Source organism: Sander lucioperca, chromosome 23 (assembly GCF_008315115.2).
Source record: "Sander lucioperca isolate FBNREF2018 chromosome 23, SLUC_FBN_1.2, whole genome shotgun sequence".
Classification (NCBI taxonomy): Eukaryota; Metazoa; Chordata; class Actinopteri; order Perciformes; family Percidae; genus Sander; species Sander lucioperca.
Window position 1 is genome coordinate 6,289,041 of NC_050195.1, and position 18,062 is coordinate 6,307,102.

The 18,062-nt window shown below is 45.0% G+C and overlaps 1 protein-coding gene across 1 annotated transcript in view; it reads left to right on the forward strand.

Annotated features, from left to right (window-relative positions):
- LOC116036902 (calponin homology domain-containing protein DDB_G0272472-like) overlaps nt 1-17,612 on the forward strand; it is a 32,438-nt gene extending 14,826 nt beyond the window's left edge. The window contains exons 5-9 of the mRNA XM_035998320.1: nt 3,845-3,913; nt 13,351-13,401; nt 13,720-13,761; nt 15,874-17,033; nt 17,151-17,612. Of these exons, the coding sequence (XP_035854213.1) occupies nt 3,845-3,913; nt 13,351-13,401; nt 13,720-13,761; nt 15,874-17,033; nt 17,151-17,612 (1,784 nt within the window). The remainder of the gene's footprint in view (nt 1-3,844; nt 3,914-13,350; nt 13,402-13,719; nt 13,762-15,873; nt 17,034-17,150) is intronic.
- Nucleotides 17,613-18,062: the final 450 nt, after the last annotated feature.

Sequence of the window (18,062 nt, forward strand, 5' to 3'; positions counted from 1 at the left end):
CCCCAAAATCGCAATCCCCAAACCCACCAGACTCCATTTAAAAAACAGTCCTTTTTAGTGTGTATAGAGCAGCATATTCCCACATGTAAATGGGTGAATTAAGGGTTTAGTTCAACCAAACCAGAGTGGTGATTGTTGGAACGGTTGGAAAGACGAACCAAGACGGCTTCTGATAGTTTATCAGAAAAGCTGCAATGGTGCTGGTGTTTAAATAAAATGTACCGCATGTACGTGACTAAAGACCTGTTCTGAGAACAGACAGACAAGGAGCAAGAGAACAAGAGAGAGAAACTAAACTGTGGTTTCTTACTCAAGCCGAAATAAGCAACCGAAAATAACTCCCTCAGCAGGCAGAGAGACGGAGGACTCGCACCAATAAACTCAACAACACAACACACATGTATGCTTGTTTACTTTGCAGAAAGAGTTTCAATGAGAACAGCTTGCAGGGAAATTTACAGAGGCACGTAGCGTAGTACAGTAACTACAGGACAACATTTAAAGTATCTGAACACCAACAAAGTGTGTTTTCAGGACACCGGACTGTGTGCATACACCGATTGTTTGACATCTTACTGAGTCTCTTGTTAGCTTTGTTGCACCTGTTAGGGCGGGACAAATGACAGCGTTATCGTTCTGATTGGTAGAAAAAATTGTGCCGTAATAAATTTCCATCTAAGAGAGAAGACACACCAGCCTGATAATCGGCCGTTGGACCGTCTGCGAGGTCGGTGACTCGAGTCTGGTCGGTGTGTCCCGTGCCGTCGGCCGTCAGAGGAGCCGTCGGCCTTCATTTGGGCCGACCTGACATGCTCAGTCGGAGACAGGACAGTCGGGACTCACCCGGAAATGGGGAGCGGATGAGCCGCTCAAAATCTGACAAATCTTTTAAACTGACCTTTGTTGATCTGAAATGAAGACAGATTCAGCAACTGCACGGCCTATTTCTCTCTTAAAATGTTTTCAGAAACACGTTTCGGTGAACTATTTTAGTACAATATGAGATCGTATTCTGAACGAGCCGCCATGACAGTCTGGCTGTGAATTTCCCAAGGGGGTCAGCTTCTCCTCGGACCGCGAACCTCCTATGGCGCCATTTTAATGCGACAAAGCGATCACCCCCCGTTAGCATCCCATTGACTTCCATTCATTTTGACGTCACTTTGACAGAGAATAACTTTACATCTGAAGAGTTTAAAGACTCTATTTGTCCGTTGTTTATTTCTAAAGAAACACGACAATGTATATAAGGCTCCATTACCTTGTACCTCACGTTATGGCTCCGTAGCAGACGTTTTTATAAAAATAGGCTAACGATTGGGTCATAACCACGAGACTTACTGTCTCATAGTAGAGGAATTACCGTATAGTACAGGAGAAGCTCTCAGGCAGTTTGGACTTCCATTAGCTGTTTAAGTTTAATTACTAATGTTAACTATCATTTTAGTGATCAATAATTAGCCTGTGTCTATGTTATCTCCTTACATATACCTACGCTCTCCGTCTCTGCTAGATTGGGAATGATTGAGATTTCTCTTGGCACAGCTACCAGAAGACTTCCAACTTTCAGACAGGTTGCTCACGTCACATCTACGTCTTCAAGCTCAGTTGGAGGCTGCTCAGTAACGCTCAGCCATCACCGGGAAAGATCTTCTAATATCCTTCACTGGTCTCCGTCCAGAGACACGGGATCTGGTGGTCCATTATATATATGTCAATGGTCATGACCAAGACAACTTCTGGTAATGTCACTTTGATTAATGTCAACTTGTCATGACAAAAAACGAATGACACTTAATGACAGAATTCATAAACGTTCATGACTTGTTTATAACGTTTATGATAGTTATGACAGTGTCATGTCACCATTATGTCGATACCTTCAAGGAAAGTGTAACCCATGATGATACTAGTGTAACTTGCACTGTGCTCTGTTAACCAGTCGTCAAGAACTTCAGGGTTCACGGAGCAGTCACGGAGTCCAGACGCTGTGGACTCAGATGCTGAAATTATATTTTTGTGGAGTATTTGTAGATTGATGAGTCAGAAAAGATGACATTCGACGTGTGAAGTGTTACAGTTACAGACACCACCATCCTTCCCCACCACATCCTTCCTCTTCCTACAACTTCACAGTTTTCAAATGAGTAGTTCATACTTCCTGCACTCTGACTCAATCTGTTGTGAGCTGCTATTAATATGCGACGTTCTGCGCTCTTAGTTATAGCGCGTTTAGCAGCTTCTCTTTCTTCCCCCACTTGCGTTAGTCTGGCAAACTAACAGTGGTTGAAATAAAGTTAAAATATCAGCTGCACGTTTGAAAGACTTGGGTATAAGCCGGGTTCAGGCAATAGTGTAACTTTGGTTTGAGAAATGAGGGAGACTGTCACTGCCCGATGTGAGTTATGCATGCGTCACTTTGCGACAAGTAGCCTACAAGATGCTAACGGCTTTTTGAGCTAACGTTAGCAATCAAACAATCATAGATGGCTAAAACGTTTTTGAAATGACTGCTGCTGCTGGCTACAAGTTAGCAATCAAACACAACAAAGGCTGTCACTTGAATGGCGTTTTGAGCTAACGTTAGCAATCAAAGAATCATAGATAGCTACAACGTTTTTGAAATGATTTCCATCTTCTGTTATTGTATGTAAAGAGAAAAGTTTATTTTATGGATTTCACAAATTTCAGTAAGACACGTTATACCGTAAACCGTTTAAATCTGAGCATGCGCAGTGACAAGGGACATATAACAGGGGGTCCTGGCGTCCTCCGCCCAAAAAAATTCAACCCCATTTCCTGCATTTCTACATACGTTTAGGGACTATGGTGCTACAAAATCCTGGACATGATAAAATCATAAATTCTACCAGAAAGAATAGTACTGAACTATGTTCTTACTTTCTTTATTGTTTAAAATAGGGACCGATCACGGAGACTTTTTTTTTAGCTTAATTTACCTTAACTGAACAGCTTTAGTTGAAGGTATCGACATAATGGTGACATGACATTGTCCTAACTGTCATAATAAACGTTATAAACAAGTCATAAACGTTTATGAATTCTGTCATTAAGTCATTCGGTTTTTGTCATGACAACTTGACATTAAACTGGATGACATTATGTCAAGACATCCCAAACTAATTTAATGTCAGCTTGTCATGACCAAGACAACTTCTGGTAATGTCACTTTGATTAATGTCAACTTGTCGTGACAAAAACCTTCAAAAACGAGGGGGAAAAAAAATACAAAAAATGTCAAAATAGCGCAGAAAAAACTTGACAAAAACATCGGAAAAAGTGACAAAAATACTTCGATAAAAGGGACAAAAATGTCAAAATGTGGACACTAAAAAACAAAGTTGCATGGTCGACTGGAAGACAACACAAAGGTTAAAAGTGCGTGTCTGTGTGTGTGTGTCTGTGTGTGTGCGTGTCTGTGTGTGTGTGTCTGTGTGTGTGTGTGTGTGTGTGTGTGTGTGTGTGTGTGTGTGTCTGTGTGTGCGCGTGTCTGTGTGTGTGTGTGTGTGTGTCTGTGTGTGCGCGTGTCTGTGTGCGCGTGTGTCTGTCTGTGTGTGCGCGTGTGTCTGTCTGTGTGTGTGCGTGTGTCTGTCTGTGTGTGTGCGTGTGTCTGTCTGTGTGTGTGCGTGTGTCTGTGTGCGCGCGTGTCTGTCTGTGTGTGTGTGTGTCTGTGTGCGCGTGTGTGTCTGTGTCTGTCTGTCTGTCTGTCTGTCTGTCTCTGTGTGTGTGTGTGTGTGTGTGTCTCGGTCTCGGTCTCGGTCTCGGTCTCTGTCTCTGTCTCTGTGTGTGTGTGTCACTCATCCTTCCTCTTGTCCTCTTTCAGGGAAACTGACGGCCTACGACGCCGACGGAGACGGAGACTTTGACGTGGAAGATGCTAAAGTTCTGCTCGGCAAGTCCACTTTCATTTCCATTTATTCTGTCCGTTTTTGTGCCTGTTCTGTCCGTGTGAAGCCTGACTGATGTGGTTTACGGTTGTGTCCCAGTGCCTCAGTTTTAAAACAATAACCAGTCTTCTTACTTACTGCGGTGTGAACTCTAACTACAGCAGTGAGTGATCACTCGCGTTTTTGTTGCCTATTAGACAAAAAAACTGCAGCGTGATTATCAATGTTTGAAGAGATGTTCACAGAAAGAGTGGGCGCCTCCTGATGTTATAGGAGGTGTAAAAACAGCCTGGACTAACTGTTAAAGTGGCCATATTTTGCTCATTTTCAGGTTCGTAATTGTAATTGTAATTAATGAGATTGTATCAGAATAGGTTTACATGGTTTAATATTCAAAAAACACCATATTTTTGTTGTACTGCACATTGCTGCAGCTCCTCTTTTCACCCTGTGTTCAGGTCTCTGTTTTAGCTACAGAGTGAGACCTCTCACTTCTGTAACATCTTTGTTGGCAGTCACACATGCTCAGTAGCTAGGTAAGATCACATGCTCAGTAGCTAGGTAAGATCACATGCTCAGTAGCTAGGTAAGATCACATGCTCAGTAGCTAGGTAAGATCACATGAGCTAGCTAGCTGTTTCTCCAACTTCAGTAGTACAAGGCAGGATTAGCCGGGAGACTTCTTCTAAATTAGGGTGCACTTCCAACTTTGTGTGGAATACCATTGCCATTGAGAACGGTTATCCCCCTAGGCCCCTCGTTTCAGCTAGTGATGTAGAAAGCCGTGCAGATTTTGACCAGCTCACCCGGAGACTGAAGGCAGGACACATTCAGAAACCGTATCTCACTCTAAACAAGTTTGTATGCGTGTGGAAGCACCAGAGACACAAAATAACTCCCCAAATCCCCCAGATTAAGTGATTTTTTTTTTTTTCATAATATGGGCACTTTAATAATGCTTCCCTCTCTGTTTGGCGTTGGCCAATGTCTTCAGCTACTAAAGAGAGTAGGGTTGGGTACCGAAACGGCTAAACAACCGGTATCAACCGGAACGAAAAGCAACACGGATTTCGGTGCCTCCTTTTTGGTGCCACTGTAATGCCTTCTGCGCTGCCCTCTGATGCTCCGAAACCCACGTTAGGGGCACCAGAAGCATCGCTGCACGTGACGCTAGCTAACACTACACTTGACAGCAGCTAACGTTAGCCTACCGTTAGCTAGCAGCTGGATTAAACACGGTTAAAATGCTGACAGCTAAACGGTGTAAAGGGTGACTGTATTTCACTGTAGAGCAGTGTTTCTCAAATGGGGGTATGTGTCCCCCTAGGGGTACTTTAGAGGACTGCAGGGGGTACGTGTCCCCCTAGGGGTACTCTGGAGGACTGCAGGGCGTACGTGTCCCCCTAGGGGTACTTTAGAGGACTGCAGGGGGTACGTGTCCCCCTAGGGGTACTCTGGAGGACTGCAGGGGGGTACGTGTCCCCCTAGGGGTACTCTGGAGGACTGCAGGGGGTACGTGTCCCGTGAAGATTGTCGCTTATTCGAATTTTTTGTCACTTTTGTCGCCCTAGTGTTGTCTTCCTTCTTTCTACTGTGTTTTAAAAAAAATAAAGTTTTTATTAGTCTTTTCGACCTGTTCTTGCCATACTTCCTTCTTTCTACCGTCTTTTTCCAAGGTTTTGTCTCCTTTTTCCATCAGCATTTAAACATTTTCCAGGTCCAAGGCTGTTTAGTAAATCTATCGCTGACATCGCTGTATTGTTAAAAAAACTGGAGGGAGGGAGGGAGGGAGGGAGGGAGGGTGAGAGAGAGAGAGGGAGATTAGCTAACGGTAGGTATCATATTTATAAAAAAAAAAATCATATTCGAATAGTTTTGATTTTTTTTACTATTCAAATTATATTCAACTTTCAGAATTGGTTACAACCATAGACAGTATATAAGTATGGACCACCAGATCCCGTGTCTCTGGACGGAGACCAGTGAAGGATATTAGAAGATCTTTTCCGGTGATGGCTGAGCGTTACTGAGCAGCCTCCAACTGAGCTTGAAGACGTAGATGTGACGTGAGCAACCTGTCTGAAAGTTGGAAGTCTTCTGGTAGCTGTGCCAAGAGAAATCTCAATCATTCCCAATCTAGCAGAGACGGAGAGCGTAGGTATATGTAAGGAGATAACATAGACACAGGCTAATTATTGATCACTAAAATGATAGTTAACATTAGTAATTACACTTAAACAGCTAATGGAAGTCCAAACTGCCTGAGAGCTTCTCCTGTACTATACGGTAATTCCTCTACTATGAGACAGTAAGTCTCGTGGTTATGACCCAATCGTTAGCCTATTTTTATAAAAACGTCTGCTACGGAGCCATAACGTGAGCTACAAGGTAATGGAGCCTTTTATACATTGTCGTGTTTCTTTAGAAATAAACAATGGACAAATAGAGTCTTTAAACTCTTCAGATGTAAAGTTATTCTCTGTCAAAGTGACGTCAAAATGAATGGAAGTCAATGGGACGCTAACGGGATGCAGCCGTAGTGAAGTAAAGATGGCCGCCAGGAAGCCTGACGAGACTGAGACAGGAAGTAAAAGCTTATTTGTTGTCTGTTTCATATGCGACTTCTTTAACTCAATATCTTTCTCTCTCTCCCTTCATCATCCTTTATTGTTTGCCTGTTTTTGTTTTGGTTGCTCGCCATTCCTTTGTGCCACCTTCCTCCCTTCCTCCCTTCTTCCTTCCTCCCTTCCTTCCTTCCTTCCTCTCTTCCTCCCTTCCTTCCTTCCTCCTTCCTTCCTTCCTCCTTCCTCCCTTCCTCCCTTCCTTCCTTCCTCCTTCTTCCCTTCCTTCCTTCCTCACTTTCTTCCTTCCTTCCTTCCTTCATTCCTTCCTTCCTCCCTAACGTCCTTCCTTCCTCCCTTCCTTCCTTCCTTCTATCTTTCCTCTCTCCTTCTCATTCAATATTCATTTTGCCTTTCAGCCCCTTTTTTGCTTCACCCTCGTTTCTACTTTCCTCTTTTTTCCATCCCCACCTTTGCTTCCATCCTTTCTGCATTCCCTCCCTCTCTCTCTCCTTCTCTCCCTCCCTCCCTCCCTCCCTTTCTCTCTCTCTCTCCCTCCCTTTCTCTCTCTCTCTCCCTCCCTTTCTCCCTCCCTCTCTCTCCCTTTCTCCCTCCCTCCCTTTCTCTCTCTCCCTCCATCTCTTCCTCCCTCCCTCCCTTTCTCCCTCCCTCTCTCTCCTTCTCTCCCTCCCTCTCTCCCTCCCTCTCTCTCCCTCCCTTTCTCCCTCCCTCCCTTTCTCCCTCCCTCCCTTTCTCCCTCCCTTTCTCCCTCCCTTTCTCTCTCTCTCTCCCTGCATCTCTCCCTGCTCCCTCCCTTCCTCCCTCCCTTTCTCCCTCCATCTCTCCCTTTCTCCCTCCCTCCCTCCCCTGTCCCTCTCTCCCTCCCTTTCTCCCTTTCTCTCTCTCGTCAGGCTTGACCAAAGATGGCGGTGGTAGTGCGAACGTCGAGTCTCTTGAGGAGGTTCTTAATATTTTAGCTGAGGAGGGCTCTGATTGGATCTATGGCTTCTTCACCTTCCTTTATGACGTAGTGTCGTCGCCCGTAGAGCGCGGCGAGAAGGAGGCGGAGGAAGGGAAGGAGGCGGAGGAGGGGAAGGAGGGGAAGGAGGCGACGGCCGAGATGCAGGAAGAAGGAGGCCCGGCCTCCGAGGACGCGGAGGTGACGGAGGTCCTACTGGACCTCCAGAACCAATAGGAAGACAGGAAGCAGAGCCTGCAGCCGGTCCCGACCAATCGGGTGCCCTTTAAGATTTCAGCTGGTTTTGTTGTTTTTTTGTTTTTTTTTACGTTTTTGTCACTTATTTCGACATCTTTTGTCAATGTTTGTTTATTTTTATGTTATATTTTACATATTTACATATTTTACAATGTTATATTATTTTGTTTATTAAGACATTTTTGGAGCTTGCTTCAACTGTATTTTAACTTATTTTATTTTTACTTTTTTGTCACTTTTTTCTCTTATTTTTTGTCACTATCTTGAAGTTTTTGTTGTTGTTTTTTTTCGACGATTTTCCGACATTTTTGACGCCTTTTTCACCCCTCTTGCCGTTATTTTCGTATTATCTTTAACTTCTCTTCACTCATTTGGACGGCCGGCGTCCCTAGTATTTGCCTGTACTGCCGATGCCGGCCCTGCCACAGCCAATAGGGAGGCTCCCTGGTCCCACTGCTGACCAATGAGGACCAGACTGGTGTCGCCTGGTCCAGCTGGAGCGGGATGGGGGGGTAGTTGTGGTGCAGCAGACCTGACGGAGGACGAACTGGGCAAACTGGCCGTCCGCGACTTAAAGTGCCCGTAGTCCTTTTGATTTAACAATGCAGTAACTTTATTGAATTTTAGTTAATTTGATAGTTCAACCCAATATTATAGTTAGGGCTGCAACTAAAGATTATTTTCATTGTCAATTAAGCTGTTGATTATGATCTCAATTAATAGATTAGTAGTTTGTATAAAATGTCAGAAAATGGTGAAAATTGTGGATCAGTGTTTCCCAAAAGCCCAAAATGACGTCCTCAAATGTCTTGATTTGTCCACAACTCAAAGATCTTCAGTTTACTGTCCCAGAGGAGAGAAGAAACTAGAACAATATTCACATTTAACAAGCTGACATCACACAAGTTAAAAAATGACTCAAACCAATTAATGGATTATCAAAATAGCTCTACACTTCATATACATTTAAGGAGGGAAGGAAAGAAAGGAGGTAAGGATGGAAAGAAAAGGGAAGGAAGAATAAATAAGGAAGGATGGGAGCAAAGAAGACGGAATGTAGGGAAGGAGGAAGGGAATGAAAGAAATGCAGAGAAGGAAGGATGAAAGGAAGTAGGATTCAGTTTCCTGTCACAGAGGAGAGAAGAAACTAGAAAATATTCACATTCATATTCACAAGTTTCAACTTTTTCATAAAAAATAACTTAAACATTAATAATAGTTGACAACTAATCTTCTGATCTTTCAGCCCGGTCTCACGGCAGTTTGTCTAAATGTCACGTTATTTTTAATCTATTGATACGTGTTCACGGGGACGTTTTCCTCGTTTTTTACGTGGTGGCCAGCACGAAACTGAAGTAATGTATTTCAATGGGAAGCATATTTCGTGGCCACAGCACAAAAATGGTAGGGAGTAGTATGAAGAGCCGAAAATCTGCGTAGGGAGGTTGGTCGGGGGGGTGGATGGGTCCAACAACACGGGACTTTCACCCGGCGAGCGGGGATCGCGTCCCGCGTGTGGCGTTTAGTTTCCCGTAGACTTCCTAATCACAACCGTCCCGTTATTGTCGCGCGTCTCCCGGCGTGTGAGGCGCCCTTACCCCGTAGGGATTTTCCTAAACCCAACCTCCGCCATCCCGTTCTTGTCGCGCGTCCCCCGCGGCCATCCCTCGCGGCCGCCTCCCAGCATATGGGGCGTCCTTTTCGGCCGTCTCCCGGTAAAAAAACGTGCCCGTGAACACGTAAAAATAACGTGACATTTACACGAACTGCCGTGAGACTGGGTTGGATCTTCGCATCTATATATATATATATATATATATATATATATATATATATCTCAGCCTGTACTTACTTATGAAATATTTTGATATTTGTGTAAATGTTCCCCAAGATTAAGATGATAAAATGCATTATTCATTTCATGTTTTAACACTGGAAATGATCTTATAAAGACAACAACCATGAACTAAAGTTTCAAAATATATATAAATATATAATATTTATATATAAAATGAAATATATACTAAATGTATTTATTTATTTCTGTAAAAATCTACTTTCAGACTTTACTTATTTTTCTGTATGAATTCCTCTTCCTTTTTCTTTGTCCTATTTGTTGTGTTATTGTTGCGTGATGATGCAGTTTGCAGACTGTTTTGAAAACGGTTTGTGTGATGTGATGTACGACTTAACGTCTTAACTCTGAGGGCCATCCAGCCTCAAATGTTCTCTCAAAAGCCCCAAATCTTTTATGGCCCTGACACACCAGCCTGATAATCGGCCGTTGGACAGTCTGGCGAGGTCGGTGACTCGAGTCTGGTCGGTGTGTCCCGTGCCGTCGTCCGTTGGAGGAGCCGTCGGCCTTCATTTTGGCCGACCTGACATGCTCAGTCAGAGACAGGGCAGTCGGGACTCACCCGGAAATGAGGAGCGGGATGAGCGTGACTAGAGTCTCTCAAAATCTGAGGAAAATCTTTTAAACTGACCTTTGTTGATCTGAAATGAAGACAGATTCAGCAACTGCACGGCCTATTTCTCGCTTAAAATGTTTTCAGAAACACGTTTCTACTTTACTATCTATCTACTAACTATTTTAGTCCAATATGAGATCGTATTCTGAACGAGTCGCCATTAATGGCCGGTTGAAAAATCCAAAATACGGAAGCAGCAGCCAGACCCACGTGAGGCGTTCGTCCAATCAGCTGCCGGTTTTCATTTTTTTGGCGACAATACAGATTAGCGCCGCCTGCTGTTATGGAGACGTATTACGTCTCGTCTCTTCGGTGTGATCTGAAGAACTTTTTTGACCAACTCGGGGAGACTGATCAGTCCGACTGCCTTTTCTGCCGACGGTCGGCCGTCTGGTTGGTGTGTACCGGCTTTTACGAGCCAGACCCACATCCAGATGTTGGGTCTGGGAACTTCCATCCCGAGGGGCGGGATAAACGGTTGTCTTTCAAATTCCCTTTGCACGCAATAGGATAGCGCTACAACCAACCAGAGCAACGCTAGTTGATAGATTAAACTTTTGCTATTTTAGTACAATATGAAATCGTATTCTGAACGAGCCGCCATGACAGTCTGGCTGTGAATTTCCGGAGAAAAAAAACCCACGTGACGCGTTCGTCCAATCAGCTGCCGGTTTTCATTTTCTGGGAAACAATACAGAGCAGCGCCGCCTGCTGCTATGGAGACGTATTACGTTTCGCGCACGTGCAGAGCGTACGCTCAAGTCGGCGTCGCCTCAGTGTGTTTTGAGGCATTTTTTTGGGCCTCGGGACCCGACTGATCAGTCCGACTGGCTTTACTGCCGACGGTCGGCCGTCTGGTTGGTGTGTAAGCAGCTCTTAGGCTGACTTTACTGTCTTTTAAAGGCTGTAGCGGGCTTAATTTTGAAGCTATAAAGAAGAGAAAGAAGATAGTGGTATCATATGAAACTAGACGATCTAAGGCAGGTTAGCTTAGTTAGTCAGAGTTAGCTTCTACTTATATATTACCTTCTAATAGCTGTATTCTCAGTAACGTGACAATCTGCAAGAAACAGGTTGCTTATAAATCACTAAAATAGTAGTGACAGCACCGTTTGGCTTAGTTATTAATGCAGTTAACATCATTTGTTACTTACCTAGTTTATGACAAATCGTTTCGGCCGTGCTTTCTAACATGATGTCACTAACCGAGCACCGTTAGCCTTTACAACAGAGCCGCTTCAATACACTTGTTGATAATGTTTCATTCCAGAGTTCTCTGTTGATTTGTGTTTGTCGCTGTGTGCTCGTGGTGGAAAATGAATGTAAACAGAGTTGCGTGCAGGTCCCCTCAAGGCCAGGCTAATGTTAGAAGCCCCTCTAGTGGACGGAACGTGTAACAACAACCACATGCTTGTAATGCCATCGACAATGCATAAGCCTGAGTAGTGTAGTACATATTATTTTACAGGCTGCAATTGAGCATTAAATATTCGAATATTATTCGAATATTAAAAAAAATATCAAATGGAATTCGAATGGTATTATAGAGGAAGATTGACAGCTCTAGTCGACATAAAGACCCAAAACAAGTCATAAATCAAGTTGTAAAACGGGCCAAAAAACATTGAAAAAGGCTACAAAAACTATGTGGGCCAAAGTCTATTGTGAACCTAAATTTAAACGCGGGCCGGATCAAAATCAGCGAGGGGCCAGATTTGGCCCGCCCGCCTTGAGTTTGACTTGTGTGATCTCATTCCATTTGGTCATTGTTGGGAACGTGGCTAACTAACGCTCCAATAATGGGCAGCATTTTGGCGAGGGAATACCTTTACAGACTTTCCCACTTTATTATAATCAAATCCAGTTTTTCCCCTTGGCAGCTATCGTGTTTTTCCCAAATCATGCACAGATTCTCAGGCATCCAATGGTTTGGAAATAGTGCATATAGCTGCCGTAAAATGGGGCGGAAAAATATCCCGAAACTCCCCCCTCTTGGTCTGGTATTAATGTAACTCACTTTATATCAGGGATGCACCGAATCCAGGATTCAGAATCCAGGATTCAGCTTCGGATTCGGCTGAATATTGGGCTTTTTGACTGGGTTTTTTTCCCACCGAACCCTATGCTTGCACTACGCGCGCTACGCTGGTCGACGTAATGACGGCGCCGTTGATTACGGGAAGGTGTTTACGTAGGTGGAGCGTTCAATGCAGCAGGCTGTGAGAAAGTGGAAATGGAACTGGTGAGCAGAAAAAGTGTAGTTTGGCAGTACTTTCAGTCAAAAGAAGGCCATTCAAGTCCAGCTACATGTTCAATCTGCAATGCTGATTAGTCTGGTGGTGGCGAGGACCCTAAACTATACACAACATCACCGCTGTTACAACATCTGGTATGAAACATCCGGAAGAATACGAGTTGTGCATGAAGGAATCTACAGACAGCAGCCAGAATGCAGCAACTTCAGGTACGGCAAAGGAAGGACAGTCACTGCTAGGCCTCAGATCACCCACGAGCCAAAGCCATTCATGCAGCAATTGGGAAAATGATAGATAGGTTTCGGATTCGGCAGAATCTTAACCAGTGGATTCGGTTATCGGCCGAACCCCAAAAATCTGGATTCGGTGCATCCCTACTTGCCTGTAAACCACTAATAATCACATGAATTGGTTGAACTCTGCTTTCTGTTTGCAGATCTTAGAAATGTGATATTGTGAAAGTATGTTTCTCACACAGTGTACACATGGTTGTCATGTGACTTTAAGGTCAATAGTTGGCTGTTATGATATAAAAAGGAACATTGGTAGAATTAAATGTGTTTAGCTCAAGATAGCAGACATAAAAACTCACGTCAGTCTCAGAGTGTTAACTTTTCATTAATTTGTCTTTATTTATGCGTCTTCTGTCCAAACACACAGAAGCCATTGTTAAAGGAATATTACCCCCCCAAAAAATGTTTATCTCGCAGAACACGGGAGTTGATGCTCTGGGAGCGTGCCTATGTTCCCACAGCCCTATGGTCCCACAGCTGTTCCCACAGCCCTATGTTCCCACAGCCCTATGTTCCCACAGTCCTATGTTCCCACAGCCCTATGTTCCCACAGCCCTATGTTCCCACATTTCCACAGCTCTGGCATTTTAACTTGACACAGAGTCGTTAGCTTTCATTAACTTTCTGTGCTTTCTGTTCTGCTCAGATGAAAAGAAGTTAAAAAATCCTGCTGTCAGGAGAGACAGGCTGAGAAAAGGTGTGTGTGTGTGTGTGTGTCTCTGTGTGTGTGTGTCTGTCTGTCTGTCTGTCTCAGTGTGTGTGTGTGTGTGTCGCTCTCTCTCTGTGTCTGTCTCTGTGTGTGTCTCTCGCTCTGTGCCTGTGTGTGTGTGTGTGTGTGTGTGTGTGTGTGTGTGTGTGTGTGTGTGTGTGTGTGTGTGTGTGTAAAGGTAGATCTCTCTGTGTGACTTATTGTCTGTGTGTTACTCCCTTGATGTGAATTTGACTTATTTACTGAGTGTCGAGAGCAGAAAATAAACTCACCGTGTGAATAAATAATCTTACATTTGATATCCAGCTGAAGAAGGAGAGACGGCTGCTAGAGAGAACACAACCCGAGGTACAGAAACCTGCCGTCTGCACGTCTGAAGTGACGACTTTTCTTTGGTTGTGTCTTGATATCTTGCAGCACGGCTTTGCTTTAACATCTGATTGACAAACTAGACAACATAGACATGCTGTGTGTTACATTTTTATTGGATTGAATGCCTTGCAGACCCACAAATATGAATAATAATCACAAATAATATAAATGAAATGCCGTTTACACCAATGTACCTATCACTTTAATATCTCTGTATCGTTAGATCGGTGTGTTTTATGGCAATATTGAATTAGTCGAAAGACATTAGCGCAACCCTATCATCTATTCCTGTTTGTAAATTAGTGAGTCAGTTAGCAGAAAAAGTTATGGATGACATTTCTGATAGTTGATAATGAAATCATCATGTAATGATCAATAATATGAGCTGATTTCAGCCTCTCAAATATAGGGGTGGAACGGTACACAGAAGTCACGGTTCGGTTCATACCTCGGTTCAGACATCACTGTTCGGTTCGGTACAATGGAGGGAAAAGCAAAACAAAAATGCAGAAGGCAATTTTTGTTATTGTGCATGTCTCAGGCTGTACCACCTAGTGTCATCCAGTCTCTCCCCTGAGCCAGCTGCAACAGCCTGAGTGTATTAAGTAAGATGTAAACAGTAAGTACCCTGCATCATCTCCAGACTCCATCTGGAACTTGTAAACAAAATAAGACAATCAGCTAGTAGTGCGATATGGGAGACAAGCGCTGCTCTCATATGTGAATGCACAGAGCAGGGCTGTTAAAAGAGCAGCTTCGGTTACACAGAGCAGTTGGCGAATTGTGGCGTTAGCTTCACACGCTAACAGCGGAGCTAGCAGCAAACAGTGAAGCTAACAGCTAACGGCGGAGCTAACAGCGGAGCAAACAGCGAAGCTAACGGTGGAGCTAACCGCTATCGGTGGAGCTAACAGCGGAGCAAACAGCGAAGCAAATGGGCCTGGAAGCCATTTGTGGTCAAGGCAAGAAGGGATACAGCTGTAATTTTACATGACCGTTTTTAACAGTGAAGTTAGGGTTAGGGCTCATGTGTCGTGACTGTGTCATGTCACTCTTATGTAGATAATAGAGCTGCACCGATTACAACTTTCTAGGCCGATTCCGATTTCTGATTTTCTTTGAGTTAGGCCAGCCGATACCGATTTTAGTCGATTTAATTTTTTCTAACTACTTTACAGCACACACAAATATTTATTTTCTATGTTTTCTTTAATAGAACATGTTTTGAACAGATAATGGATCACTATAAAATAGAACTATATAAATTACTCCTGGTGTGGGACATTCACACACATCTAAAGTGCAATGTTGGAACCATTTCCTTCTTTTCACGTCCAATATCCAACTAAAAAAATGTGTCGTCCCTCCACGCCCTACTTTCTCCTTGCAGGTGTTGCATATTGCAAACTTGTTATCTTCTGCACACACGCTGAAGAATTCCCAAACAGCTGACATGTTGCAGGTTAACTCACCAGGTTCCTACATGTGGGAGAATAGCGAGCGGGTACGAGCGACACACGGCGGAAAAGTTGAGAGAAAGGAGAAAGAGAGCGTGCTGTGGCGTCCGTGTGTGCGTGCGTCCTTGAGAACTGTAACTGGTATAACTTATGTTGTCAGTTAATTGTAACGTTGACCGGCATGAAATCACCATATGTCAGACTGACCTGCCGGTCGCCGATCATGGCCGAGCACGTGAAAACCGGCCAATTCCGGTCACCGGCCGGTCTATCGGTACATCTCTAGTAGATACCTTCAAGTAAAGTGTTACCAAATATCCAGCCCTCCTTGAAAGTGCTGTGTTTTATGACCCAAATATCCACCCCGACCTCCCTAAACACACTCCACAACTTTCTTATCCTGCAGCAATGTGCCGCTGCCAACAATGAACACGTAGGCTACATACGAATTACAGTGCTTTACTTTTCGTAGCTACACGTACGAATGGTTCATGAGACAGCCTGCCCTCTAACAGTGATGTTTTCTAACACTTTCCTGGATTGCTTTTGTGTGATCAGCACGTTAACAAGTCGATGAACGGTTGAGTCATGTTTGTGAGTGACGAAGTTCCTCCTTAAATCCAAACGTCAGAGCGGCCCGTCGGGGGCACCCGGCTGCGCTCTGCTCTCAGGGAGGAGCTGAGGATGATCCACGAGAAGATGGTGGCCAAGAGGATCGCTCGCATGGCTCTGGCCGAGATCAGGGCCTTCCTCGCCGAAGAAGAGGAGAAGAAGGAGGCAGCCTGGGAGCTGAAGATGAAGACGCTGGAGGATGCACAGGAGCAGCTGAGGGAGGAGAGGAGGAGGGAGGCAGAGAGGCAAAGGATAGAGAAAGAAAAGGCAGAGAAGGAGAGGGTAGAGAAGGAGAAGGCAGAAAGGGAAAGGATAGAGAAAGAGAAGGCAGAAAGGGAAAGGATGGAGAAAGAGAAGGCAGAGAAGGAGAGGATAGAGAAAGAGAATGCAGAAAGGGAAAGGATGGAGAAAGAGAAGGCAGAGAAGGAAAGGATGGAGAAGGCAGAGAAGGAGAGGATAGAGAAAGAGAAGGCAGAAAGGGTGGAAAAGGAGAAGGCAGAAAGGGAAAGGATGGAGAAAGAGAAGGCAGAGAAGGAAAGGATGGAGAAGGAGAAGGCAGAGAAGGAGAGGATAGAGAAGGAGAAGGCAAGGATGGAAAAGGAGAAGGCAGAAAGGGAAAGGATGGAGAAAGAGAAGGAGAGGATAGAGAAAGAGAAGGAGAGGAAAGAGAAGGAGAGGATAGAGAAAGAGAAGGCAGAAAGGGAAAGGTTGGCCCGGGAGAGGGCAGATAAGGAGAGACAAGAGATGGAAAGATTGGCCAAAGAAAAGGCGGCCAGAGAAGAGAGGGAACGACTAGAGCGAGAGAGGGCGGAGAAGGAAAAGATGGAGAGAGAGCGCCTGGCCAGGGAACGAGCGAGGGCGGCGAAGGAAAAGGCAGAGAGGGAACAACGGGAGAAAGAGAGACTGGAGAGAGAGAGGGCAGAAAAGGAGAGAATGGAGAGGGAGCGCATCACAAGAGAAAGAATAGCCAGAGAGAAGGCAGAGAGGGAGAGACTTGAGAAAGAAAGGATTGCCAAAGAGAAAGCGGAGAAAGAGAGGCTGGAGAGGGAACGCATCGCTAAGGAAAGAGAGCGAATCGCCAGAGAGAGAGAGCGGCAAGAAAAAGAACGAGTCGCCAAAGAAAGAGCAGAAAAGGAGAGGCTGGAGAGGGAACGCATCGCCAAAGAAAGAGAGAGAATCGCAAGGGAGAAGGAGAGGGTGGAGAGAGAGAGGGCCGAAAAGGAGAGGCAAGAGAAGGAACGAATGGCCAAAGAGAGAGCAGAAAAAGAAAGGCTAGAGAGAGAACGTATTGCCAAGGAAAGGGAGCGAATCGCCAGGGATAAAGAGAGGGTGGAAAAAGAAAGAATAGCCAAAGAGAAGGAAAGGATGGAGAGGGAACACATGGCCAGGGAAAGGGCAAGAATTCTTCAGGAGCGGGAGAGATTACAGAAAGAAAAGTTAGAGAAGGAAATGGCGGCGAGAGAAGAGAGGGAGAGGATGGCGAGAATCGCTCGGGAGAAGGAGAGAATCGAACAGCTGAGACTAGAGAAGGAAAGGACGGCGAAGGAGAGAGCGGCGCGAGAGAAAGCTGCTCGGGACAAGATGGAGGTGGAGAGGCTGGCGAAGGTAGAAGTGAAGAAACCGGAGCCGCTCGAGAGGAAACCAAACGCTTCCCAGCTGAAAGCTCCGGCAGTGAGTGAGCGAGCGAGTGCGCCAGCAGTCAAGAGGGAGAAGAGCGTGGTGGAGGAGAAAATGGCCGTCGGCGGGAAGAAGAAATAACACCCTCGCTACATTAGGCTACATTTACATTGCTACGTTTTGGTTTTCAAGTGGAGTTTTGAGCCAAAAGGGATCTCCGTGCAGAGCAGGAAAGTAGGAAAAGATGTGGTCCTATCCTGCACCCGGCGCAGCGCAAAACACCGACGCAAGTGTCTTTGCTAGTTTAAGACCGACGCAGTTGTCAGTTTCCCGTCCAGCGCCCACGTCGTTTAAATAACAAATGCACCTGCTCCCATCTGTGCGTCCATGGGCATGCTGGTCTTACAGGGAGGTGTGTTCAGGTGCATTCTGGGCGTGCTGGTCTTACAGGGAGGTGTGTTCAGGTGCATTCTGGGCGTGCTGGTCTTACAGGGAGGTGTGTTCAGGTGCATTCTGGGTGTGCTGGTCTTACAGGGAGGTGTGTTCAGGTGCATTCTGGGCGTATTGTTATCTTGAGGCAGCGGGAAGTGA